This window comes from Callospermophilus lateralis, chromosome 2 (assembly GCF_048772815.1).
Source record: "Callospermophilus lateralis isolate mCalLat2 chromosome 2, mCalLat2.hap1, whole genome shotgun sequence".
NCBI lineage: Eukaryota > Metazoa > Chordata > Mammalia > Rodentia > Sciuridae > Callospermophilus > Callospermophilus lateralis.
The window spans coordinates 180,123,118-180,148,639 of record NC_135306.1 but is presented as its reverse complement, the minus strand read 5'-3'; the positions used below and the strand labels follow the sequence as shown (position 1 = coordinate 180,148,639).

Genomic DNA, 25,522 nt, shown 5'->3' with positions numbered 1-25,522 from the left:
CTTAAGCCTCATCTTGCACCCATCTTCCATGGTAGACTCCACCCTCCCTAAACTGTTTTAGTTCCTCCTTTAAAATTGTATTTCTGTCATTTTTGCCTTTGCTTATGCTCTTTTTTTCCTCTAAGATATCCTTCCCTAAAATTTCACTTTACTAATGTTTTAATTTTTTTTTAAGGGAGAGAGAGAGAGAGAATTTTAATATTTATTTTTTAGTTATCGGCGGACACATCTTTGTTTGTTTGTGGTGCTGAGGATCGAACCCGGGCCGCACGCATGCCAGGCGAGCACGCTACCGCTTGAGCCACATCCCCAGCCCCTAATGTTTTAATTTTTAAGATTTTAAGTCTCAGCCCAGAAGTTTCCTTTTCCAGGAAATCTGACATTCCCAAGATGTCCCTGATTTTCTTCTGCTGGATTAGAAACCTCATCCTTGTGCTAACATAGTATTCTTTATAGATCTCTATCATTGCATATGATCATATAATAATTATTTTTTTGTCTATCTCTCTATCAGAATTCCTTGAGAACAAGTCTCTCCTCCCGCTTCATTTTTTTTTTTTTTTTTGTATCAGGGATTGAACCTAGGGGGGCACTTAACCACTGAGCCACATCCCTAACCCTTTTAGAGACAGGGTCTTGCTGAGTTGCTCAGAGCCTCACTAAGTTAGTGAGGCTGACTTTGAACTCACAGTTCTCCTATCTTAGCCTTCTGAGCTGCTGAGATTATAGGCACATGCCATCGCACCTGGGCTATAAGTTTCTATTTTTTAATCATTACATTTTAAATATAGAATATAGAAGGGGCTCAATAAATATTTGTCAAATGTTTCTTCTATTTGCTTTCGTTAATATTTTATACTTAAGGTACTCCTTACTTCTATTAAGTTTTATTTTCTTTTTTAAAATACATTCAGGTTTACACTTAATGTTGTTGCCTATTTCTTTATTTTTTAAAAATATTTTTTAGATGTTGATGAACCTTTATTTTATTAATTTATTTATATGTGGTGCTGAGAATCAAACCCAGTGTCTCATACATGCTAGGGAAGCGCTTTACCACGGAGCCACTATCCCAGCCCAATAGTCTATTTCTTTTTGGAAACTCAACAATTTTTGTGCCTTGGCCCTTTCACCTTTCCTTCACTCTGCTCTCCAAAGAACAGAAGAATATTATTTCTTTTTTCTCTCTAAGACTAAAAATTGATGTGTTTCCCCTCTATCTAGCTCCTCATTTCATGTGGTATGTATGTGAGAGAGTGTGTATGTGTGCGTGTGTATGTGTGTATGTGTATTTGTTTTTTGGGGGGGATGGGTACTGGGGCTTGCACCCAGGGGTGCTTTACCATTGAGCCACATCCCAAGTCCTTTTTATTTTGAGACAAGGTCTCATTAAGTTGCTGAAGTTGCGTGGTACTTGTGATCCTTCCCACTTTAGCCTCCTGTGTCGTGGGGATTACAAGCATGCACTCTCTGCACTTACAGTACCCAGCCCCCTTTTCCATATTTAATGGCTTGATCTTCATTGGCCTCTTTCTACAAGGTGTAAGATGTTCAAGTTTCTACCCTAACCTCTACCTTTATCTGATTAAAATACCACCTTAAACCGCAGATCATATTTCATTTTGTGAAAAATTCTTATCAGTGACCTCATCAGTGCTTATTTGTATTTTCCAAATACGTTTGTACCAATAACAGCTACCCTCCCATCTATCAGCCATGTGTCTACCTCAAAATCCTTCTTCATGACCTGTTTCTTGAATTTCTCAGTAGTCTAAAGTCCACAGGTTAAAAAATGTAAGTTTTATAGCAAGAAGTACACTAGATACCATCTCATCTAATTTGTTATTGTATTCATAATTATTTTTTCAATGAGATAAGAAATTATGAATTCCCTTCTCCACAGCCCCCTCCCTGGTGTAGTCTACAGAACCTTCAGGGAGGGGACACCGAGAAGCACAACCGAGGGCTTGAACCAGGACCAGCCTATGGTCTGGGCAGAGGCTGGGACAGGATTTTGAGAGTCACAGATGAAGTTTCCCAGGAGAGGCCCAGGGCCTGCCTCCCTCCCAGGGTTAGATCATCACCCTCCTGGTTCCCATGTGCCCCCCTGGGCCTGTAGCTCCTGCTCTTTTGTTGCTGTTTGGATTAAAGCCTCTGTTTCGCACCTAAAAAAAAAAAAAAAAAAAGAAATTATAAATTAACAAAGAAAATTTAGATTTAGTTTAGCAACTTTATTTTACAGATGAAGTGAATGTGATTTGAACATTGGGGGCTTTGAACTTTGAAGCTAAGAACACTTTAAAAAATTTTTTTAATCTATCGGTCTTTTATATCATGTTATGTCTGGGCCTATACTTACTTGAACATGTGTTTTCTGTGCTGTAAATACTTTGGGATTAAAGAACATTAACTCCCAACTTGTATCACCTATGGTTTCTTGAACAGAGTGAGTGAAGCATATTATTCTTTATTATATCCATATAAGAAGTCTAGTTTTAAAAAAATCCAGGGTCTGGTGGCATAATTTAGTGGTAGAGCACTTATTGCCTAGTATTCCCTGGGCTTAATCCCTAGTACCATAAAAACAAAACAAAGCAATACAGATAGGAGTGATGGAGTGTGCCTATAATTCCAACTACTTGGTAGGTGAGGCAGAAGGATCAGTTGAGCTCAAGAGTTTAGGGCCTGCCTGGGCAACAGAAAGTGACCTTAAAAAAATTGTATACAGATACTGTTTCATTTCCTTCACTATATAATTATTCTTTTCTAGTTTTGTGATGTCTAAAAATTAATCTAGTTATAGGAAACATTCTACATATGTCATCTTATTCATGGTTTCTAAGTATCCTTCTTCCCATCTTTTTTGAAAATAAGAATGATCTATTCCATTCAGTGCAATATGCAGTGCAACAAATCCTGAGTGCCTGCTTTTTTGTAAATTATTGTATTTGGCACTGTGAGGACACAAAAGTGAGTAGGTCTTGGTCACTGATCAAGAACATACAATATAGTGGCTAAGGCAACCATTGCTAATACAGTGATGGAAGATAATGAGTACAAATGCAGTCAGTTCCAGTTTGGCATGTATGCTATATGGGACATAAGAGACTTCATTGTTCTTTACTTTTAGAGGGGCTACATCTTAGGAAGTGTAAATTTAAAATGCTATTTCATCACAAAGGGTCTTGATGGAGTTAAGAGGTTCCCAATGAATCTTATAGCCATCCAAGATCAGATAATTAGTGTTTATATATTTTTAGATCATGTTTTATATTTTTAATCTTTTTTATTCTACTCATACACCACTTTGAATAACTATAGTTTTGTACACCAAGTTTCATTTTTGTGACAAGTGTGATCCATATTTTACATTTAAATTCTATATTAATAATTACTATGAAATAGATCTATTTATCTGATCTTGCATAAGATTAGTCATAAGAATAAAAGAAAATGTGATGAAATCAACTTATGATATATTGAAGAAAAGAAAAGCAAATTGAAAGTTTTAGTTCTTTAACAAAGATTTTTTTTGGAAAAAATGATTTAGTTGCTGAAAAATAATATATTTATAGTTGTGAAGCTATTGTTGACAATTTTGTTTATATTCTTTGAATGTTTTAGCTAATGTCAAAGCCTTCCAGTTGTTATTATGTGAAATGATAGTGTGAAATTGATGCTGTTATAGTATAACAATAAGGACGTGACTCATGTATTTTATGTACACATGCATTCAACTGTAGTGACAAATGGCTTCATGCTGTGTGATTAAATGCATATTAGCGTTTGCCCTAGGCATTTGATTATTACCATCTTTACTTCATTACATTACCACACTGTATGGCCATATAATTTATAAGATAATACACACATCACTTTGTTGCTGATAGGAATTATTCTGTTTTATGGATGGTGTCCTTTAATTTTGCCTTTCATGGATTATAAAATTGGTTAATATCTGCTGAAGTGAATCACTGGAGAAGCAAATAAAGATGTTGGCCTCAGGTCACAGTGTCATTTGTGATACTGGCAAAATCTTACAGGCTCATTTATCCCTGTACATGATTGATAACAGCATGGGTTAAATGGAGAAAGCTTTGCTTCCATTAAAGGATCATCATGAATGAAGACCTCCCACTTAAAAGTCAGGCATGATGAGAAGACAAGAGACTATCTACAGGTCAAATTAAATAACTTAAATAATTTAAGTAGAATGACAGTGTAATTTGTTCATTCTGTGTTATTACTCTGACCCCTATCAGGATTATAGGTTAGCTTACTTTTCACTGTAGAGTATTTAAGATGTAATTTTTAATAAATATTTTCAAAGATTTAAAATCCTTTATAGCTCTTAAATTGTTGTAAACTATGGATTTTTATTAAATGCTTTTTAAAAAACTTTTTTAAAAAATAAAACTGGTATTCATTACATAACTTTAAGCATTTTATAATGAGGTAGTACTTTAAGTATTTTATAATGTATTGGCTTTACTTTAGAACAAATTTTATTTATTATATTTATTATAAATGCAATATTTATAATAAATATAAATAATGTAGGTAGTAAATACATATAATAAATATTGAAACTAAACATTATAAGTAATAAATTTATTATTATAAATTACTATAAATAATCTATTTATCAGAATTAATTAATAAAAACTTGAAAGAAATTAACTAAAGCCAGGTGTGGTGAAACCTGCCTCTAATCCCAGCTACTTAGGGAGGCAGAGGCAGGAGGATGGCAAGTTTGCAGCCAGTTTGGGCAATTTAGTGAGACCCTGTTTCAAAAAAATAAAATACAAAGGTCTGGTGTTATAGCTCAGTAGAAGAGCATTTGCCTAGCAAGCATGCAGAGTTCTGGGTTCAATTACTAGTATTGCAACAATAGCAACAACAACAAACAACAACAACAAAACCTAGCATTTTTTAATGGCCACTTTCCTATATGGAATCATTACTTATTCAAATCGTAGTCCAAAATAGGGAAAGCATATACATTTTTTGAGATCCTACAATAAAAGCTGTTTTGAAATGTGAGCATATTTTGATTTGTTAAGAGTGAAATACAGAAGCTTCAAATTAAATACTACATCTTTTTTATATTACTAGAATGACATATTTAATACGTATAACTGTTTCTTTTTTTTTTCTTTTTGGTGGTGCTAGGGATTGAACCCAGGGCCTCATGCATATTAGGCAAGGGCTCTATCACTGAACTACACTCACAATACCTTGTTCTTTCTTTCTTTTTTTTGTAGTTATAGATGGACAGAATGCTTTTATTTTATTTTTATGTGATGTTAAGGATCGAACCCAGTGCCTCACACATGCTAGGCAAGTACTGTGCCATTGGGCCTCAGCCCTACCTTGTTGTTTCTTTACTGGCTTTTGAACCTTTACTGTAAGCCAGGACATAATATATATACAGGATATAATACTGTATATTACCTTTTAAATCCCCACGTACTATGAAGTAAGTATCATTATCCCTATTATATAGATGAGGAAACTGAAACCCAGAAGGGCCACACAGCTAAAAGGACAAAGAATTTTAATCCACATCATTATAAACAAAACGCTGTTTTGTTTATAAACAAAAATGCATGTTTTTCTTAAAACACACACCAAAAATCATATTTTACCACAAAATTTTAAAACTGGTGCATTTTCACCATATCATGCTATCTATAGCAGCATTATAGAACTTTTTTTGACAGTGATTCACAGTAAGAAATTCATTCCACATTGTGATCTGGTACACATAATTGTATTTACACATACATATAATTAAAACAAAACCTTATGGGGCTGGGGATGTGGCTCAAGCGGCATGAGCGGGGCACTGGGTTCGATTGTAAGCACCACATAAAAATAAAAAAGATGTTGTGTCCACTGAAAACTAAAAAATAAATATTAAAAAATTCTCTATCTAAAAAAAATCTTAAAGTATACCATATATGAAGATTGCTGATATATTTTAAATCTAGCCTACTTTGGTATGTCTTATATATGAAAACTGTGACTAAATTGATTTATCTCTAAGGGTTCTGTATCAACTTAAATCATAGAATAAAGTTTTACCCTTTATTCTGGAAGTTATATATACCCTTATAGAAAAGAAAGATAAAGGGGGACAAAGTCACTCATACTATTTTTCACAGGGGTTGTTCAGAAAAAGAGGAACCTCAGTTGCCATTTTCTCAATTCCAGAGCAACTACTTAAAATTATTTTGGTGATTTTTTTTAGACATTTATTTCTGTATCTCTAGGTCTTCTACAAATAATATGTTTATCATTGATACTTATTGATATTTGATATTTAAATTGTACTTGTTATCTAATGACTTTATGTAAATAAAAATGATGATTCAGCTTTTTTTGTCTTTTGCCCAAGTCTGTCCCCTTTACATACTATTCATTCTCCCCATAAAATTATATCTACTTTTGATCGAATCAGTATTTAAAGTCATCTTATGACTACATGAGTGCTGTTCACAGAAGAACTATTGTAATATCCTGTGATTATTTTTCCTTCCTATCTTAGCTTATTTTCTCTCGTTGCTTATTTTTAATGTATTCCTTACTTACTCAAGCTGACTTCCCAATTACATAAAACTCTTACTAATGATTTAAAAAGTCAGTAGACTTTAATTTCATTGTGTTGAGAAAGATGCTGCCAGAGCCTATTAAACTGTTTCAGTGTGGAATGGTGGAGTATAGTGTCTCTGCTGTACAAGTGTCATCTTGGTATCTTCATTCACCAGCACAAGGTTCCTTTCCTCTCTCTCTTTCTAGGATTGCTGTATGCTGAATGTTTGTGATTCCCCTCCCCACAAATTCATATGTTGAAACCAAATCACCAAATGTGGTAATATTAGGAGTTAGGGCCTTTGGTAGGTATATTAGTTCCCTGATAAAAAGAGACTCCAGAGAGCTCTTTCATCCCTTCTACCAGGGAAGGACATAGCAAGAAGATGGCCATCTATGAACCAGGAAGTGGTACCACACTGGACACCAAATCTTCTAGTACTTTGGTCTGGGACTTTCAGCTTTCAGAATTCTAAGAAATAAATTTCTGTTATTTATAAGTCACCCAACCTATTATATCTTATTATAGCACCCTGGACAGACTTGAGACAAGGGTGCCCTGTTTCCTGGATCCCATGTCTTCCTTTGTTATGGAGATATCTGTAAGTAGCTTCCTGAGAAAGGTTGAATGGAAGGTAAATTGTTTTGGATATTGCTTGTCTGACCCAGGGCCTTGAACATGCTCTACCACTGACCTACATCCCCAGCCCAAATCATTAGTTGTCAGGGATGGGAAGGAAGAGTGGTGAGTAATGTAAATCAAATTGCTCCTCAGTTTTTGTACTACTGACTTTACTTTCTCAGATCTATCCCTCCATCTGCTGCCTTCAAAACAACAAAATTTTTTTTGGTCTCATTTCTATTCTCTTTGTCCTAAGTCTTATACTATAAATCACCCATTGTCATTTAGTGGAGAAAAACTAAATACCATTGTTCAATCCATTACCTTTAACTGAAGACTATTTTTGTTATTGTTGATGTTTGTTCCTAACAAAACTTTATAGCATAAATATTTTTTATATTACTGTAAACTCCACAAACATAGTTCTGAGAAGCAATGTAATGTAATGGTTAAGAGCAAAAGTGTGGACCCAGATTACGAGGTTCATATCCTGATTCCACCCCTTACTGTTTAACCTTGGGCAAATTACTTTATCTCTCTATGCCTCACCTCAGTTTTCTCATTTGTAAAAGGAAATACTGATAGTAATTATCTCATAAAATTGTTTGGGGAACTAGATATAAAATATTAGAAGAGAGTCTTACACATAGTAAGTGTTTAACAAATATTAACAATTATTTTAAGTGGCTGTAAACATTCTACCAGATAGTGACTGTTTTTGTTACTGGTTATTTAGGTTGATTCCAACTTCTTTCTTTGTTTTAATTAATATTTAGTAGTAAATATTACTACCTATAATATTTATAGTTCCATGTAACTTTTCTTTTAGCTGTACCATGGAACTTTTTCTGAATTTAGGATTTTTCTTTTGAATAGATTTTTAGAAGTGGAGTCAGTATAGCTGTGTACAGTTTATGACTCTTGAGACATTTTATTTATTTATTTTTGGTACCAGGGATTGATCCCAGGGATGCTTAACCACTGAGCTACATCCCCTGCCCTTTCAAATTTTAATTTTTTATTTTGAGACATGGTCTTGCTAAGTTACTTAGGACCTTGCTAAATTGCTGAGGCTGGCTTTGAATTTGCAATTCTCTTGCCTCAGCCTCCTGAGAAAAACTAAATACCAGTGTTCAATCTGTTACCTTTAACTGAAGACTATGTCTCCTATTTTTGTTAAGTAGATTTTTTTAAGTAATCCCGAGTCACTGGGATTACAGGCATGCTGTCTACTATGCCTTACTCTCGAGACATTTTAAATTGTTTTTCGGAAAGCATTTTTTCCATTTAGATTTCTGCCTTGCTAATTTGATAGGTGAAAATGTTACTTAAATAAACATATATTTATAGATTTCTAGTAAGCCACTAACTTTAATAAAAAAGTCATTTTAATGTTGTATATTAGCTCATATAGAGATGTATGTTAAACTGTTATGGAAAGTGGTTTTTTATTGACCTATATATACTCTTTTCTTTGCCTGAAAACTTCCTGACATTTCCCCAAGTAGTCCTTCTTACATTCTCAGGTGCATGATATTTGTGAAATTGACCTGGATTGACTTCACCTCCCGCTTCAAAGGTTGTTTGTTGAACTTTGCTACTATCAAACTTCTGAGCTCAATAATTACTCTAGTGATGATGGGAAGGTAACCCAAGCAGGCCCAAATAGGCCCAGATAGGAGCTTGCCAGTCTCCTGAGTAGCTGGCATTACAGGAGTGAGCAACAAGTACTGGCTCAGATATTCTTTTTTTCTTTTTTTTTTTTGGGGGGGGGGATGCCAGGGATTGAACTCAGAGGCACTCAACCACTGAGCCACATCCCCAGCCCTATTTTGTATTTTATTTAGAAACAGAGTCTTGAATTGTTTAGTGCCTCGATATTGCTCAGGTTGACTTTTGAACTCATGATCCTCCTGCCTCAGCCTTCCAAGCTGCTGGGATTACAGTCATGCACCACCATGTCCTTCTCAGATACCCCTTTTCTTGTTGGAAGAAGGAACAAGGAAGTGTGTAGCCCTGGTGCTACTTGCAGTATTTTGGCATTATAAATTGATAACCTATTCAAAATGTAGTGAATATATTGAGGTAACACGCAAAAATTAAAAGAATAACAATCCAGGTGCTGATCACATTGCTTGCCTGAAGCAAAATCTAATTCTAGACTTTTATTTAGTAAAACAAGCCAGAACATTTAATTTTCTTAAATTGTGTTTTCTGTATTTGTACCTGAAAATATCCTTATCATTGAATTAACAGAAATAGTTGAAGAGTGCTTTCTACTTTTTCATTCCATATCATGGCACAATTATAGATTGGTAATAGAATTTGTACAGTGCAAAGGGACAAGTGGAAAAAGTTACTTTTGGCTAATTATACAATTATCCCTATGTGTTTTTGATCCTGGCAGTTTGCAGAATTATACGGGGTAAAAATGGGAGTTCATAATCTGCTTGAATCAAATGTATGAAATATGATATGTTAAGAGCTTTGTAATGTTTTGGACAACTAATAAAAAAAAAAATCAATGACTCCCAAACCTGTAAACCTACTGTTTTTTTTTGGTACTGGGAATTGAACCCAGGAGAGCTTAACCACTGAGCCACATTCCCAGACCTTTTAAAATATTTTATTTAGAGACAGAGTCTCATTGAATTGCTTAGTGCCTTGCTAAGAAGCTGAGGATGGCTTTGAACTCATGATCCTCCTGCCTCAGCCTGCTGAGCTGCTGTAACCTACTCCTAATACACCGTGTTAGCATAACAGTTAGAAATTTATGGGCTAGAACAAAACGTTGATATACTTTGAGAAAATGGAATTGATTCTCATATTTTTATTTTCTCCTTTCATAACACCCCTAACTCCGATTATAATTTTTAAAAATATACCAAATGGGGAAATATACAATTTTCTTAATCAGTTGTTCTGGCTCATATTTTTGGAATATTTGCAAATTTGTGGGTTCTTTAAATCAATTTTCTCTGATTTGTAACAGAAAAAAATAACTGTCAACAAATTTCCCAGCTTACATTGTTGAGATAGGTTATAGTGCTCATAGTTTTGTTTGGTCCTTTGATACAGTAAAACAAGGAAATAGAAACTGTTTTCCTGGATAAAATCTAAATCTAAATTTTCTCTATATTCTGAAAACATCCAGTGACCAATTGAGTATCACATGGACAGGTTTATTTGTTGCAGTGGGTCTCATACTTAAGTGGCTACAGGATTTCAGGGCCTAATCTGAAGTAGGTCTGAGAATGTGCATTTCTAACAGGTTATGAGGTGTAGCTCATGTTGGTCCACTTATTTATTTCACTGGTTTGATTGTTGTTGTTAATGTTTTTGGTTATTAAACTGGGAAACAATGTTTTTTTTTTTTCTGTAAAAATAAAGTGATGCTCTTCCCAAATTCTAGAGATATTGGCTAATGATTTTGAACAAAGAACAAGATAGTGTGTGTATAGCAAGAAACAAATACCACTTTAAATGTACTTTAAAGTGTATTTCTGATAAATGAGTTACATGTTGATATTGATGTACCATGAAAAATAGGAGGATTATTTTGATAAAAATAATTTAGTATTAAATTACATTTCTTTTCATACCAAGGCTGCATCCCCAGCCTTTTTAATTTTTTATTTTTGAGACAGAGTCTCACTAGTTTGCTGAGGCTTTCCTTGAACTTGTAATCCTTCTACCTCAGTCTCCCAAGTTGCTGGGATTACAGGCATGCACCATGCCCAGCTAGTATTAAATTATTTACTATACTATTAAAATTCACAAAAATGTAGCAATCGCTCAAGTCACTACATTAAATCTCTTTTGTAATGTGTTGGGATATAAGTAATAGTATCTACTTAAAGAACTGAACACAGTGGCACATGCCTATAATCCTCACAAGGAGGCTGAAGCAGGAGGTTTGAAGTCAACCTCAGTAACTTACCAAGACCCTCAGCAACTTAACAAGACCCTGTCTCAAAATAAAAAAAGACTGAAGATACTGTAGCACAGTGGTAAAGCTCCCTGAGTTCAATCTTCTCTTCTCCAGAAACCCAATCTATTTAAATCCCAATCGAGTTAAAGAAATATACCTTTCTGATGAAATAGTAATAATATTTAAAATGTTACTATTATTATATGTACATATATAATATTTTCAAAAATCTTGATAGAATATAAAAGTGAAATCAGACATAGTTGTAGACTTTTCTTATATTCTCTTCAGAATTATTTACTATCTAATCATGGTTGTTAATCCAGCTAAAATATGTTTTAAACCATCAATAGTGCTGATATACTTTAAGACATTGTGAAACCATCTTTCAAAATATGGCCTATCTTCTTCCATTAAACTTCAAATTTATTGTCAAATTAAGGAAAAGAGCCTCAGAAAAGACGCCTTTACCTCAAGGTACACAGTTGAAAGTGATCAAATTTTAATCTCTATATAGCCCTTTTGACTAAGTTCAGTGATATTTTTAAAAATCATGTTGTATAGAAAGAAAGACTATGCAAACACCAGAGAAGCAATTTAGGGATCAAAAGAAAAATATAGGTGAAACTGCTTTGTCATAGGCAAGGAATTATGTTTGTGTGTGATTATATATATTACTGGTTAATTTATTCTGTACTTTGTACCTGTAACTATATAAAATTTTGTGAGTGTGGGAAAATGAATGAAAGAAGAATAATCCTTATCTTTAAGAGACATCCCAGTGGTGAGGTAGATGGATTACTCATAGAACAACTGGCAAATTATTTTTAAACTGTTGTAATATATTTAAGTGCACAAGAGAAATTTAGAAAACGGAGGGATCAGCGTGGCCTAGAGTAGTCAAGGAGGAATTCCTGGAGAAAAAGGGCCTTGAGTTGGGCATTAAAAATAGATAAATGATACCACTGGCTTGGGAGGCTGAGGGAGGAGGATTGCAAGTTCAAAGCCAGTCTCAGCCACTTAGTGAGGTCCTGAGCAACTTAATGAGACCCTGTCTCAAAATAAAAAATAAAAAATACAAAGGGCTGGGGATGTGGCTCAGTCATAAGTACCCCTGGGTTCAATCCCTTGTATGAAACAAACAAAACACCCAAAAATGGTAAGTGGGGGAGTCAAAAAATTGTTCTAAATACAGCAGTAGGAATAGATTAGGTAGAAGACAGGAAACTAATAGAGAAGTTGCATAAGAAGATTGCTATAGAAAAGGAAGATGAAACTAGAAAGGGAGAACCCTTAAAAATCAGGCCAATGCATTCAGGCTTAACTTTATATATGAATTTGGTGATTGATGAGATTTAAGTGGTGTTTCGTAAAATCTGGAAAAATTTTCAGGACAGACTGAAGTGGGAGAGAAGATTAAAGAGGAAGAAGTGATTATAATTCGTGTCTCCTTTTGCAGTTCAAGAAGGAGATTGGAGAATTCTCTGGAGAAAATGAAAGTTCTGAGAAAAAAACATGTCTCCATAGTGACTTTGGTGAGGTGGACACCTAGTGGAAAGTCTGGTTTGTTATCTGATTGGCCAATTGTGAAGTCTCTCAGTCACTAGTCCTCCATTTCTTCCTCTAGTGCTTCAATTAGATTGATAGAAACAGTAGTAGTGAAACAACATGTTTGTAAGGGCAAATTAGAAGGGAAAACAAACAGGTCCATTTAGAAATTAGATTTAGGGGATGAATGAGAGAGTGAGAGTCAAAAGAGAACAAGATTGAGGCAGTGAGTAAGAGGGCCAGGCAAAGTAGAGAAGAGAATGAGGAAGAAAGAATGCTATCAAAGATTTTGTGAATGTTCATGGGAGAGTTAAATAAAATATGTGATACTATTGACAGAAAAGGAGTTAAAAAGATTTGAGGAGGAAGAGTACAAATTTGGGTTTATTAAATTTGAGGTGAAAAAATACAAGTGAGTACTTTTAAAATTATTGAAGATAATTGGGATTTTTTCACATGATAGTCACATGGTAGAACTTTGGAGCTGGAAGTAAATTTGGGGAATAAAATATTCCAGAATGTTTGAAATGTCTGCTATCACATGGCTACCTGTTAACAGATTTATTGATATCAACTGATGCCCAATCTGTGGCTCTTTAAATGATTATTGTGTGCTGATAGTAGGGGGGTGGTCACTAAACAGATAACCTTTAGGGATTAGATGAGGTAAATCAATTTAATATTTAACTAATTTTAAATATTCTATATTAGTCTATACTAGGCCCTGTCCAAGGTCCTGAAGACACAGCATGGCCAAGTTAGATGAGCTTCTGCTTTACAAGGAAGGAGAGAAAGAGATGTAATAAACAGTTAACACAATTAACACATAAATTTGTCATGAAGAAAATAAGACAGGATAATGTTCTATAGAGTGGTTAGGTATGAATGGATTAAAAAATGTGGCATTTATACACAATGGAATATTACTCAGCACTAAAAAATAATAAAATCATGGCATTTGCAGGCAAATGGATGGCATTAGAGCAGATTATGCTAAGTGAAGTTAGCCAATCCCTAAAAAAACAAATGCCAAATGTCTTCTCTGATATAAGGAGGGTGACTCAAAATGGGATAGGGAGGAAGAACATGAGAAGAAGACTATCACTAAATAGGGAAGAGAGGTGGGAGGGAAAAGAGGGAGAAGGGGAGTTGCACAGAAGATGGGAGGAGATCCTCATTGTTATACAGAATACATTTATGATGTTGTAATGAGAAAAAAAAAGTGTGTCACATCAGATTGGATAGAGAGAAAGGATGGGAGAGGAGGGGAGGAGTAGGGAGGATAGGAAGGGCAGCAGAATAGAATAGACAATATGATTGATGTATGTACATTCCATGTATGTATTATATATCAAAATGCATTCTACTGTCATGTATGACTAAAAAAATAAACAAAAATTAAAAAACAGTACATAAACTATATGACTAATCACTAGATAAAAGAGGTGCTTGTATTTTTGAACCCAAAACAGGATGCTAGGAGGGAAAAACCTACTCTAATGTAATATAAAAGAGCTCTTGGGTACAAAAACATAAAGGATTTCAACAGAAAGATTAGAAGATAAAGTGGAGGGGATCTCTCAAATAGCAGAACAAAAATATGATAAGATAGAAAATAGGAGGGAAAAGATAAGAAAATTAGGAAGTCCAGAAAGGTAATACAATGTCTAACTAAAGGGAGTTCCAGAAAACGGGAGGATATTATTAAAAAAAATATCTAGGAAAACTTTCCTACAGCTGAGGCCCAATTATCAATTAAGCTTGGGGTTAGAATAAAGTACTCTTGTAGAAATTGTTATATATCTAAAAGCTTAGCTTCAGTTTCATAGAAAATAATTAGAGGTTACTCTTTGTCAAAATTAGAAAAAAGCGAAAATGAAGACATATGAACCAGGAAATAGTAGTTTCAACACAAAGTATCAATAATGTACTCAAGTACATTATATGATAAAAATCATGTAATGTGTTAAAAAACATCGAAAAATTTTTGCTATGTGACACATTTTTTTGGAGAGTATTTGGAAAAAATAGACAATAGGTATAGAGCCAAATAAGAAATAGAAAATTGGTACTTTATTATCTTTGTGTGCTGCTGATTGTCCTTGAAAAATTATTTGTGAAGATTCTTTGAATCCTTTGCATAAAGTTACATTTCTGTAGAAGGAATTTTTACTTGCATCTGCAAGTTTTTTTTCAGACATTACCAAGGTGAAAGTATTTTAGATTATATAAATAGGTCAAGGTTTCTCTCACCACCTTTTATAATACAAAATTTCATGACAAATTTATATGAAATTAAAATTAAGGTTAATGTTTTCTAGGGGTTAAAGATGGGGGGAAAGGAGTGGGTATGGCAACAAAGGGAGCTTGAAGGAGCTTGAAGGGAGCCTGTGCTGGTGTTAGAATTCTGTTTCTTGATTGTGGTCATAGTCGTGAAGTTATGCCTGGTAAACTTTCATAAAAGTAAATATACATGTTTGTATGCACACATAAATGAATGCACATCTAATTGGTAACATCCTAAATTCTGGGGATTGCATCAGTGTCATACACAATATTTTATTGTCCTCTTGTTATATTACAAGATGTTAACACTGGAGGAGGTTGCTTGAATGGTTCTGTACATTGCTTTGCAACTACTTCCAATAATTATTTGACATTGAAAATTTGAAAAGGAAAGTTTCTTGAAACCTGACTCATACATTTTTCTGGATTGAGAAGATGTTAAGTACCTTGGTTTTAAATAAAAAGCAGTTACCATAGCCTCCTCTTGCAATTTTGTTGAGTTTTTAAAGGTCATGTTACTATTAATTAGTGTTCACACAATCCCTTGCATAATAGCTTTATGTCAAGGCAAAGTTTAGGAAAAGAATTTGCATCTATCTTGGCATGCAGGAGCTATGAAGGGTCAAACCTTGCCTGCAATATGAGGAATACAACTTCTAAGAGACTGGTGTTTAAGGGCAGAAAATGTCTCTGAGGAAACCTGGGTACCAGAAAAATCCTTAGCTATGGAGAAATTGAATAGAACTATTGCTGTTAAGTGTTTTTGTATGAAAGATGGAGTAGGGATGATAAAAAACTGTATGTACTATCAAACCTGGAAGATTATGGGATACAGATTGTTACATTTTTTGTGGTAACTATATTTTTACTTGGAAAACAGATTTTTTAATTTGAAATCTTTTTATATTACAGGAAATAAATGTTACTATGGAGAACGATTTCAACACTGAGTCTTCATCATCTGCCTTTACTCTTCAACATTCTTCAGAGACAATGTTTTCCATTCAGTTATTAGATTTCAAAACAAGTTTACTGGAAGCAGTAGAAGAATTACGTATGAGAAGGGTAAGTTCCTTTTTTGAATTTTTTAAATAAGAGAACTTGCTTTTATCCCCCCCCCCTTTTTTTTTTGGTTATTGCTTCTCAAGGGGGAAAATAAGAACCCAAGAAAATAACCTCTTGTTTAGAAAGAAAATATACAGTCCAAATAATGACATAAAAACACAGCAATTAAGACAATGACCAGGGAACAGGAACTAAGAAAGATCTAGAAACCAAAACAAACAGGATAGGGATTTTCAGATTGCTATATAATTAATAAGTCAGGTACTATTGATGGGGCCACTGGGGATACATAGATAGCACTGTGGTTAGATACTCTGCAAATTGAAATGAACTGCTTTTGGTGAGGTTAATTTTTTTAAGATAGTATGGTAGGTTCCTGTAAAAATGATTAAATAGTGAAACAGAGCAATATATGATTAAGTGACAAAATAAATGTATGTAGTAAGTATTCTGAGTTCAAAGAATCAAATACCCTTAGTTTTTAAAGTAATAGCTGAAATTTTAAAAAGGAGATACCTAATATATTACCTATAAAATATCTTGGTTTCAACAGGAAATCTATATTGTGTAAACCTCGTTAAAAAGCATTTAATTTCTGAGATTGTGTGGAATTGTTTTTTTCTTGAACTTCTGGGGATTGCACCTGCTAGGCAAGTGCCCCACAACTGATCCTAGCCCTCTGTGGATCTAAATTTGAAAAATACATTTTAACTCTGTAGAATGATTGGTGTTCAAAGGGTTTTGAAGAGAAGAAAATAAACTATAAAATTATTTCAGTAGTGATCCAGTAGTATATTTACTAGGACTTATACATGTCTATGAAGATAGAACAAAAGAGGCAGAAGAATTGATAGATAAAGTAACTTCCTGAAAATAAACTACAAGTGAGAGGAAAAAAAAAGATCTGAAATAACATATTATATGAACCTTGTTCTGGGATTTAAAATTGGTGAAATTTATTGTTATAATAAGAAAATTTAAATATTACAATGCTCATCCTATATAAAGCTGCTTATTGGTGTAACAAGAATCTGTTAAAGGAGAAATTTTTCTGAAAAATGGTATCTTTGATTAAGTGTTATAAAGAAATATTTTTGCAACATTAATTTAAAATGTTACCTTTTCTAAATGAAACAACTTTAGGCCACTATTTAAAATTTCATATTTTTTTTATGTTTTAAACATTTTATTGTGGTATGTTTGTATTTCCAATCTGTTTTTCAAGTCTATTCAGATGTTTTTTACTTGCTATCTAATCTTACCTAGAGTTTTTAAGTTTCAGTGATTATATTTTTCATTTCTAGATATTCCTTTGAAAATTGAAAAAAATTAATACAGTGCCAGCCAGAATTGAATGCAATGGTTTTTGGAACTTGGCAGGATGATTCTAAAGTTATATCTGTAAAAAAATTGCATGAGAGGTCAGCACAGTGGTTTACGTCTCAGCTACTCCACAGGCTAAGACAAGAGAGTTGCTTGAGCACAGGGAGTTCAAGGCTAATCTAAGCAACGTAGCAAGACCATGTCTTTAAAAAAAAAGGCATGAGGATAGCCAAGAAAAATTTCAAAACAGTGAATTGTTACTTGCTCTATCAAATATATTAAGATAGGTTCTAATGCAGTAACAAAAGTGTGACTACTGAAGAAATAGAAAAATTGATAAGTGAAAGAATAAATCAATCTAGTGGGGGAAAAGACCAGTCAATAAATGGTATTTGGACTATTCATACATGCCTCAGACACAAAAGTTAAGCTCAAGACAAAGAAAAACTAGGAAAAAAAAGATACAAATACAAGGAAAAAAAAAGATACAAATAATAGATGAACATTTAATTTTGTTGTTTGAACCCAGGGGACTCTACCACTGAGCTACATCCCTATCTATAACAGGGTGGCTAGCACCCTGACAGAGTAGGTTCCTGCCCAGGCCTGGAAAATAAAAAGTCAGCAATCAGTAAGAAATAAAGACAAATCCAGAAATTAGATATATAAAGTGGAATGTCTGATGGGTCTTCCAATCCTAATGGGAACTGGAACTGAACAACTGACTAAAAGGCCCCGATTTTTTATTTAAGAGGGATTACATCAAAGGCAGGCATAAGGTTTCAATGGGGGAGTCTTGTTTTGGTGCTTGCTTCTCTGTTGTGGCAGGTGTCTTGGAGTAAACAGGTTTGTTGGCATTTGAGAAGCTATACCCATCTTCGAGAGGCTGTCTGGCTCCCATCTCCAGAGCTGAGCTAGAACTTGAGTGGTGAGCTAGACAGGGCGCCATGTGAATCAGGTGTTCTTGAACCAGTGGATTGGTTCCTCCTGGGAGTTTCTGATACCAGGCTTCCCTACTTAATGGCTGGAATATTGCACAGTCCATGCATGGGTCATGGATGGCTTCCAGCACTCATCCTTTTTGTTTTATTTTGAGACAGTGTCTCCCTAAGTTGCTCAGGCTGGCCTAGAACCTGTGATCGCTCTGCCCCAGACTCCCAAGTAGCTGGGATTAACAGGTGTGCATTACTTTATCCAGGAAGAAATAATTTTTATGGTCTTGGGAATATATTATCCTTGGTAAAGGAAAAGATGATGGATATAAAAATGATTAGCTTCTTTGGAATTAAAGCCACCATAAATGAAGTTTTTTTTAAAAAGTGCCTGAGAAAATATCTGCAGCATGTGAAATGGGAAAAGAGATCAATACTTATTTACAATATATTCCCTTGGATCAAGACACTCAATAGAAAAATGGATAGAACAAAGAATAAAGAATACTCAAAATACAAAAGTAGCCTTACTTTATTAATGTTAAAATAAGTACAAATTAAAACAAAAATGAGATATTTTTGCTTCCCAATTTGGAAAATTATTAAAAAGATTTTTACATTTTTGGCTCTCACTGCTGCCTTCTCACGAGCTGGGAGGCCTGGGCTTTCTAGGTAAGTAAGGCTGTGATAGGCACCCATGTTTTCTATGTAGAGCAGGCCAGGATTCCAGGATGGAGCTCCCTGAGCTGCTTGAGTGAGTAGGCCTCTAGACAGTGGACCAAAGACTAGTGCCTAGGTGGTGCATGCCTGGCTCACCTCTGTACCCACACTGTTGGGTGAACCTGAGAAGCTCTTTACCAAGCTTGACCATGTTGCCAAGGACTCATTTGGGGAGGTGTACAAGAGCATCAACAACCACACCAAGTAGGTAGTGGCCATCAAGGTCATTGAACTAGAGGAGGCGAGAGATGAGAACAAGGATATCTAGCAGGAGATCATCATGCACAGCCAGTGTGACGGTCCCTCTTGATGGGCTTCTTTCACTTCTACCTGAAGAGCACCAAGCTGTGGATCATCATGTACCTGGGTGGGCGCTTGGCACTGGACTTGCTGAAATCGGTTCCAATGGAGGAGACTTACATTGCCATTATCCTGTGGGAGATTCTGAAGGGCTGGGATTATCGGCACGGAGTGCAAGATTCACTGAGACAGCAAAGTTGCTGGTGTCCTGCTGTCAGAGCAAGGCAACGTGAAGCTAGCAGGTTTCAGGGTGGCAGGGCAATTCACAGCACATGCAGATTAGGAGGAACATGTTTGCAAGCATCCCTTTTTGGAAGGCACCCGAGGTCATCAGGTTGGCCTAAGGCTGACATTTGGTCCCTGGGCATCATGGCCATAGAACTTGCAAAGGGGGAGCTACCCAATTCCAACCTCTATCCCATATATGTTCTGATTCTGATTCCTAAGACCAGGCCACCCTCACTGGAGGGCCACCATAGAAAGCCCTTCATGGAGTTTGTGGAGGCCTTCTTCAACAAGAACCCCCTGATTCTGACCCACTGCAAAGAAGTTGCTAAAGCATAAATCAAATGCTGCACCAAGAAGACCTCCTTTCTCACCTAACTCATAGACTGTTACAAGCTTGGAAAGTCTGAGGGGCATGGCAAGGAGTCCAACTCCAAGGAGTCCAACATTGATAGTGAGGCTGAGGACGGGGAGCAGGGTCCCATCTGAACATTCCCCCTGACCACCCAGCCAAGTCCACATAGCAAGCTGTCAAGGGGACAGCTGCCAAGGGGCCCTGCCACTCTCATTGAAAATCTGGATTGGAAAAACAAAAAGATTAATAAATTCCAGTGTTGGCAAGTTTTCAGGAATGAGTACTTCTGTATCTTTTATTTATTGATGTAAATTAATACAGACCATGAATGAAAATTCAGTTTATCTGTCTAAATCAGAATTTAAAATTTTATGATCTTAACGTATGAACAGTTTATATTTTTATCTAGGATAATTCCTTGTTTGGGCTAACTTGGGCCAAGATTTTTCTTTAATAATATTTATTATATCATTGAAATGGGAAATAATCAAAATATCGGTCAGCAGGGTACACAAATGATATTATTACATTTGTGACTTCTGATGAACCATCCTTCATGCCCTAGAATAGATCACTCTCATATTAACTTAGATCTGGTCACATGATTTTCTTTGGCTAATAGGATATTAGTTAACATGAAGCATTATAGACTTGATACATACTTGAACCTTGGGACTTATCATCTTGGAAGCATCTGCTATGTCATAAAGCTCAGAATAGATTATTGAATGATGAGAAGTTATACAGGAGGAGACATTAGAGAGTAAGAGAACATTGTGATCATTCTAATCCCAGCCAAACTACAGTATGAATGCATGTGCATAAGTGACCTTATCCAGGCCCTGTGAAACAGAACTTCCCAGGTGAGCTCAGTCAATGTAAAAAATTGTGAGATTTAATAAATTTTTTGTTATTTTAAACTGCTAAATTTTGATGTAATTTGGTATGCATAGTTAGATGACCAAATCAGATATGTGGACTATTCTGTAATTATGAAAATTAATGAGTTAGGTACATACAGACCAACATGGAAGATGTGTGGAATACAGAAAGTCTTTCCTTTATATGGTAGTGTGGGACCATAAAAATGCCTCTGAAAGCTGAAACCATGTGAAGTTATTTTAAAAATAAATGGTAAGGGAGGGAAAGAGGAGATTCTGGGGAATGATATTGGCCAAATAATATTGTTATATTGTGTGCATGTACACATATGTAGCAAGTATTATGAGTTTTTATGTACAGCTACAATGCATGAATAAAATATGAAAAAAACAAAATGGTGATGAAAGTGTAATTATTTTGTATTTATTAAAAACATTTGTGAAAACATAATGTCTTTAGTCATAAATATAAAAGGAAGTAAATAACTAATGAAAATATTTAGTACACAAATAAATAATAAATGCAATTTAAAACAGAAACATTGAAAGATAAAGGTTTTTTGATTAAAAACTTATCAAGATAGTTTAAATTGTGTTTATCTTATTTTTTTTCTTTTAAAAATACATTTAATTTTAAAAATCAATACATAATGTACATATTTATGGAATAAGTGTCATATTTTAGTACATGCATATAATGTGTGATAATTAGTTCAGAGTAATGGACATATCCATCACTTTAGACATTTATCATTTCTTTGTGTTGGGAACATTCAAAATCCTCTCCACTTGGCAGCAATATGGATGGCACTGGAGGACACTGTGTCAAATGAAATATCAGTCACAGAAAGACAAATACATGTTTTTCACTTATGTATGTGGAAGCTTAAAAACTTGATCTTGTGAGAAATAGAGAGTAGAATGGTGGTTACCAAAATCTCAGAGTTGGAGAGATGGAGACAAGATGGTTAACAGATGCAGAAGTTCAGGTGGACAGGAGAAATAGTTTCCAACATTCTGTAACATAGTAGAGTGACTATGGTTGACAGCAATTAGTTGTATATTGCCTTATTCATTTTTATTTTTTGGTACTGTGGATTGAACTCAGGGGCACTCAACCACTGGGCAACATTCCCAGCCCTATTTTGTATTTTATTTAGAGACAGGGTCTCACTAAGTTGCTTAGCACCTTGCCCTTGCTGAGGCTGACTTTGAACTCACGAGGCTCTGTCTCAGCCTCCTGAGCAGCTAGGATTACAGGTGTGCACCACCTCGTCCAGCCTATTACCTTATTCTTGTTGTATAACTTAGGATATGAAGTAAGCATCATTTTTCTACCTTTGCATGATACTCCTGTCCAAGATTGGATTAGCTTCCTACATTTTATCCCTATAGTTTCAATATTGTGAAATATCTTTGAGTTTCTTTAATATGATGTCTTTGCTAGTCACTGTTTCTCTAGGACATCTTTAATCTTTTCACCATAGTCACTTTCCTTATTTATGTTGACAAATTCCCCTTCTCTGTGTTCCTCTGCCTGCGTATCTACATTTTCTAGAATGGTCAGCTATTTCTTCTATAACACTCTTATTTGATTTGAATTTTATTCCTTGTGTTATTTTTTCTTTCTGCCTCCATTTTGTTCTCTCTCCCTACTTCTTTCCCCTTTTCTCTCCTCCTTCTTCCCCTCCATCCCTGCTCCTCCTTTTTTTTGCCACACTTTCATTGGCCTTCTTATTGATTACCCATTTTTTCTAAAATTTCACGTGGAGTTAAAGTTGGGACACTATATATATATATATATATATATATATATATATATATATATATATATATATATATATATACACATATATATATATGAATACTTGAATTTTTATTGTAAATGTAGATTGAATAATAGAAAAACAGTGTCCAGTCACTGACAGAGTGTAATAGAAGTGATATGATTGATCATTGATCATGTGCATACGTGTTCTTTAGTGATTTATGGATTGAAGAGCTAGCAGTAACGTTTGTGTAATTATGTGCCATGGTAAATGAAATTTGAACCATGTTGTTGGGGGACTAATGTCCTTAATTAAGCCATAAACTAAAATTTACATATATAAATATGAATCATCTGCATATTAGTCAATGAAAAGTACAAGTTGTAAAAGACAAAAATTTTAAAAATGTTTATATTGCTATAGAAAAAAATTCTTGAAGGATATATGTTAATCCACTGACTATGGTTACCTCAGAAGAGGGAAGAGATTGACATATCCTATGTATGTGTGCTGTACTTTTGAAGGGAACTTTTGATTTTATATACAGAGACATAAGTCTTCTGTCACTGTTTGGTCAAGTATAGTGAAAGACAAGTTAGGTACAGTGTTAGACTTTTGATACAATAGAGATTAAGTTTTCTGTTTCGGTTATATTTTATTAAATACACACTTAAAAATTTGTTCTTTATTAAAGTTCTGCTGGAATATGTAAAAATAATTTATGTATATTTCTTTTTCCTTTTTTATTGGTTCTTTTAAGTTATTCATTTGACATAATTATAAAAATATGGAATATAATTTATTCTAATTCAATTCTCAGTACTTCTGCCTTCCTTCCACTCCTCTTTCCCCCGTTCCCTTTTTTCTGCACTACAAATGTGATTTTATATACATATAAATGTGTATATATATATATATATATATATATATATATACACATATATATATATATTATATACACACATATATATACACATACATTTTAAATTAGTGTCTTATGGCTATATATGATGGCATTTGCCAATAAATGGATGGAATTAGAGACTATCATGGTAAGTGAAATAAGCAAGTCCCCCAAATTCAAAGTTGAATATATTCTTTGATATGTGGAAGCTAGTCTAAATTGGGGGTGGGGGATTAAAAAAATAGAAGAAAGATCAGTGGAGCAGATGAAGGGGAGTAAGAGAATGAAGGGAAGGGAAGGGAGATGGGACAGGGAAAGATAGTGGAATGAGTTTGACATACATATATGTACATATATGAATAGACCACAGTGAATCTCACTATCGTGTATATCCACAAGGTACTAATGAAAAAAACTATATTTTTTTAAGACCAAGAAAAACATTATTAGTTAACATTATTGAGACAGGTAGTAACATTTCAGTCAGGTCTAAGAATTATGTTAGTAATATGTGTTAGTTTCAGATTTGATGTATTTTTGTCTTGTGAAGAGTGTGTTTAATAGGAGAGTTTTAGAGGGTAATAAGGCATCATTTTGGAAAGTTATTCTTGAATGTATCAGGAAAATTTTTTGTAGTGTTTTTTTCACATTTCCTGAAATTTGAAATTCCTTTACAATTAGATACTGAAATAATAAAGTATTAGGCATGCCAAGAGATATTATATGATCCAAACCAATAGAAAAATCAGACAATAAAAATAAAACTGTTTGTGATTTACATTGGAGGTCAAACAGAAGAGGGCATTTAAGTAGGAAGAAAAATTTTATTATAATACATTGAAGAAATTAGAAATTGAGAAAAACAGAGGAGTATCTGAAGCATTTCACTGAAGAATAGAAATATATAAATAAGAAAATCAAGAGTACCCTTTTCCCCACATCCTCGCCAGCACTTGTTGTTGTTTGACTTCATAATGGCTGCCAATCTTACTGGAGTGAGATGGTATCTTAGGGTGGTTTTGATTTGCATTTCTCTGACTGCTAGAGATGGTGAGCATTTTTTCATATACTTGTTGATTGATTGTATGTCCTCCTCTGAGAAATTTCTGTTCAGGTCCTTGGCCCATTTGTTGATTGGGTTATTTGTTATCTTATTGTCTAATTTTTTTAGTTCTTTGTATATTCTGGATATTAGGGCTCTGTCTGAAGTGTGAGGAGTAAAGATTTGTTCCCAGGACGTAGGCTCCCTATTTACCTCTCTTATTGTTTATTTTGCTGAGAAAAAACTTTGAGTAAGTCCCATTTGTTGATTCTAGTTATTAACACTTGTGCTATGGGTGTCCTATTGAGGAATTTGGAGCCCGACCCCACAGTATGTAGATCATAGCCAACTTTTTCTTCTATCAGACGCCATGTCTCTGATTTGATATCAAGTTCCTTGATCCACTTTGAGTTAACTTTTGTGCATGGCAAGAGAAAGGGATTCAGTTTCATTTTGTTGCATATGGATTTCCAGTTTTCCCAACACCATTTGTTGAAGATGCTATCCTTCTTCCATTGCATGCTTTTAGCCCCTTTATCGAACATAAGATAGTTGTAGTTTTGTGGATTGGTTTCTGTGTCCTCTATTCTGTACCATTGGTCCACCCGCCTGTTTTGGTACCAGTACCATGCTGTTTTTGTTACTATTGCTCTGTAGTATAGTTTGAAGTTAGAATGTGGAATACTATATTTTTCATTTCCAGAATTTCTATTTGATTTTCTTTTTTTTTAATTAATTTTTATTGTAGGTTGTTCAAAACATTACATAGTTCTTGATATATCATATTTCACACTTTGATTCAAGTGGGATATGAACTCCCATTTTTACCCCATATACAGATTGCAGAATCACATCAGTTCCACAACCATTGATTTACATATTGCCATTCTGGTGTCTGTTGTATTCTGCTGCCTTTCCTATCCTCTACTATCCCCCCTCCCCCCTCCCCTCCCCTCTTCTCTCTCTACCCCCTCTACTGTAATTCATTTCTCCCCCTTATATTTTTCCTCCTTTCCCCTCACTTC

At 34.5% G+C, this 25,522-nt stretch overlaps 1 protein-coding gene and 1 pseudogene across 1 annotated transcript in view; both read left to right on the top strand.

Moving 5' to 3' along the window:
• Positions 1-15,908: 15,908 nt before the first annotated feature.
• Ccdc73 (coiled-coil domain containing 73) overlaps positions 15,909-25,522 on the top strand; it is a 120,276-nt gene continuing 110,662 nt past the window's right edge. The window contains exon 1 of the mRNA XM_076844323.1: positions 15,909-16,046. Within this exon, the coding sequence (XP_076700438.1) occupies positions 15,909-16,046 (138 nt within the window). The remainder of the gene's footprint in view (positions 16,047-25,522) is intronic.
• On the top strand, positions 19,270-20,212 carry LOC143392123 (serine/threonine-protein kinase 25-like; annotated as a pseudogene).